General features: G+C 38.6%; 1 protein-coding gene across 1 annotated transcript in view; it reads right to left on the reverse strand.

The window, feature by feature from the left end:
• Positions 1–380: 380 nt before the first annotated feature.
• MIS18A (MIS18 kinetochore protein A) overlaps positions 381–3,859 on the reverse strand; it is a 17,973-nt gene continuing 14,494 nt past the window's right edge. The window contains exon 5 of the mRNA XM_069074895.1: positions 381–910. Within this exon, the coding sequence (XP_068930996.1) occupies positions 830–910 (81 nt within the window). The 3' untranslated portion in view covers positions 381–829. The remainder of the gene's footprint in view (positions 911–3,859) is intronic.

Raw genomic sequence — 3,859 nt, forward strand, 5'->3', positions numbered from 1 at the left:
GTAGGGTTTCCCTCTTTTTGGACTTTCTTCAAGCAAAAAAGAATTTTTCATTAATCAAACAACTGTTCTGATACCTCAGGGCATTAATTTGGCAGTAATGTCAGCTAGCACAGCATTCTGCACATGGAAAGTGATCAGCAAATATTTTTTGACTAGGATTTCTGCTCATCCTCCTACACTTAAGTCTGTGAGCATAAGTCTCCACCTATTTTTAAATGGCAATGATACATCATTTAATCAATGTTTCTACATGAGACTAATAATTTAAAATTTTCATAATGTAAATTCCAGAGAAACATTCTAACATATCAGAAGAAAAAAATCTAAGTTCCAACTAATCTTAAATTTTGACCAAAGTACTCAAAAGCCGTCATAAGGAATTTATTGGTTCATGATAAAAGCCAGACTTTATTTTTCTATAACATGTTCCTTCCCCATCCCCCAACAAGCTAACAGTCAGTTGTTACAATAGACAACAAAAAGTGTAAGGAAGATGAGGTCAAGGAATATAGAAATGATACAAGGGAGAAAAGCGGGTTGAGGAATCCCTAACAAACTCTTAAATTCCACACTTTAGAGGTTTCCGGAAGTGACATTTTATAAGCATAATTTTAGCACTGTAATTCAGAAAAGAGGAACTTTAATCCCATAATTAAAAGTTATAAAATAACATCAACAGTTATAAAATGGGTTAAGCTTTTTTCACTTAAATATAACTTGGGAACAAAATTACCTTGAGTACTTTGTAACTCCTGCTAAAATGATACAGTAATAAATTACAATACATAAAAAGGAGAAAAGAGCAGTAGTAAAAAAAGTGAAATTTCTTTCATGTTGTGGAACAAAGACTTGAAACAACTGATTCAACCAGGGACACTCTTAGCTCCAATCCATGCATGATAACTTGCAGCTGTTGGATAAATTAGAAAAAAAAATTATAAGAAAAATATGAAAAAATTATATCTGTAAGTCTAACTATTTTATAATAGAGAAAAGATGTACTGAAGTAAAGATATTTGCCTTAAATGTGAAGCTTCCACCAAATTCTGCTGAAGATATACAAGACTTTGTTTCTGCTTTTTTTCAAGAGCTTATCACCACTTTTCTATACAACCTTGTAATACTACCTAAGTCATACAGTAAAGCTTGTTAATTCTTTTTCAAAAACTTGAAACAAATGAAATATTGCTTTAGTTCAAAGTGTACATGGATGTTTTAGTTCAATCATTTTACTTTTTTTTTTGTAGGGGGGAAGGCTAAGCAATTAGGGTTAAGTGACTCGCCCAAGGTCACCCAGCTAATAAGTGTTAAGTGTCTGAGGCTGGATTTTGAACTCAGGTCCTCCTGATTCCAGGGCCTGTGCTCTATTCACTGCACCACCTAGCTGCCCCATGGTTCAATCATTTTTTAAAATTTGTGTTAGGTACTGAAAAGAAATGTCAGTTTTGGGTTTTTATAGTTTTGCTTATTTCCCATAGGATTATAGGATTTAGCATCAGAACTTGGATGCCAATGCTCTCAATTCACAGATGGGGAAACTGTGGCTCAGTTTGGCAAAGTGACTTACTCAAGTCTGTCATTAAGAAGTATACCCAGAATCTGAAACTAGAACTGTGAGCTTCAAGGCTAGTCTCCTTCCTACTGCACCAGTAGTAGAAATATTATTCTTTCTTATCTCTCAAACTAAGCTACACCCATTGGCAGGTGTAGATACTGATCTTCCTGCAAATTGTTTACTAAACCATAGAGCCCAGGAGAGATCACCAGCCAAAACAGAAGTCAGGAAAAAAACTGCTTTTCTAAATGGGGCAAAAAGAATATAACCAAGTTCAATGTGTTGGTGTTACTGATAACCTGAAACTGAAAAAATGTTGACTTATCTTCCTTTTTCCCCTGTTCAACTTTCTAATGGAAATTTTGTAACAGTGAAATGATGAAGAGTAGACTAAATATGAGAGGGAACAAGGGAGAAGGAAGGAAGGGATGGAATGAGAAATACAAAGAGAAAGAAAAAGGAGGAAGAAGAAAAGAGGGAAGAGGATAAAAAACAAGCGACTAAGGTTATTCCACAAATAAGATTATACACTAAAACCTTAGAGATTATCTACTCCCTGTGTCTAAACAGAACACATAGCCTTTACCCCTAAACCCCCCAAACTTCTCTACTTCTATCCTATCCTTTCATTCTCCCAGGTTCTGCACTAGTTACCCCTATTTCCTTTGTCTCATCACATTGAATTCATTGTTAATTTGTTGATCCTCCAAAATCTCTCAAATATTTCCTCTCTGATCAAATGGTCCTCATCACCTCTCACCAGAACTACCTGCTTCCGGTCTCTATCTTCTCTAATCTATTCAGCTGCCAAAAAAAATCCTAGTAAGATACAGATCTGACCATGTCATTCCCCTGCTCAAAAACTTTCACTGGGATCCCTTCAATGCCTCTGCCTCTAGAAAAAAATACTGACCTCAATTTAGCACTTGAGAGCAGCCTACTAAACTAAACTCGATGTCTTTGCCAAATCGGACTAGCAGGGGGCTGCTAGGTGGTGCAGTGAATAGAACACAGGCCCTGGAGTCAGGAGGACCTGAGTTCAAATCCAGCCTCAGACACTTAACACTTACCAGCCATGTGACCTTGGGCAAGGCATCAAACCCCAATTGCCCTGACTTGCCTGCTCCAAAAAAGCAGAAAAAAAAAATCTAACTACCAGCTGTTTCCCAAATCCGGCACTCCATCCTCCTCACCATGCATTCATCATAGGTGCAATTGAGAGAGCACTGGACCTGGAGACAGGAAGATTTGAGTTCAAATCTAGTCTCATTTACTAGCTGGGTGACATCAGGCAAATCAGCTCATCTGTTTGCCTCACTTTCCTCAACTGTAAAAGGGAATTAATAATACCACTTGCCTCCTAGTTGTTGTGAGAATCAAATGAGATAGATTTAAAATCTATCTATAGCACTTAAAGCCTGGAATTAATGCTTTCATTCCATACTTCAAAACCCTCTTCCTTCATGACTCAGCTCTAGTGCCACTTTCCCTCCTCTTCAAACTACCTGGTATTTACCTCTCTTTGTACATGCTTGCTCTAAACCACCCATAGAAGGTAAGCTCTTTGAAAGCAAGGACTATTTTGTATCTTTATATCCACACAGACACAATGCTTTATATAAAACTTAATGTCTGTTGAAATAAAGTCTCTCTCAATTTCAGAGGTGAGGAAGCTACAGTCAGGCAGGCTGGGTAATTTGTCCAAGGCCACGTAGGCAGTACGCAGTGGGGGCAGAATTCAAAGGCAAAGTCTGATTCACACGTCCTCAGGACCCTCTGTCCCTGTGTCTCTCCTTTCCTCTGGCTGGAGAGGGTGAGGGGTCGCCATCTGGGAGATCGTTCCAGATCTTCTCTTTGAGGAGGGGCTCAGGAAATTCACCTTATCCTTTCCTACCCCTGACCTCATGGCTTTCACAATTTCCAGGAACTCTTTATTCTGTAAGATGAAACCAATTCTGAAACTCACCCCCAAAGATCATTTCCCACCCAGGTTTCATCATGCCCCCACCCCTTTTCAGCTTCTTTTTATGTGTTGTTTTCTCCTATTATACTGAGAGCTCCTTGAGGGTGGGGGCTCTCTTCTCCCTTTCTTTGAATCCCTAGCTATTTAGCACAACACCCAGAACACAGTAGGAGCTTAATAAATGTTCATTGACTATTACCATGTTTCCCCAATAATAAGACCTATCCCGAAAATAAGCCCTCCCCTTACTGTGTAAGATTCCTCTAAAATAAGCCCTCCCCCGAAAATAAGCCCTATTGAGATTGCTACTGTAGTGAAGGTAATCCCCTGCGCTACACGCT

The sequence above is a fragment of the Petaurus breviceps genome, unplaced genomic scaffold (genome assembly GCF_028583685.1).
Source record: "Petaurus breviceps papuanus isolate PSGF00001 unplaced genomic scaffold, PetGlider_PUasm1.0 90897, whole genome shotgun sequence".
NCBI classification, from domain to species: Eukaryota; Metazoa; Chordata; class Mammalia; order Diprotodontia; family Petauridae; genus Petaurus; species Petaurus breviceps.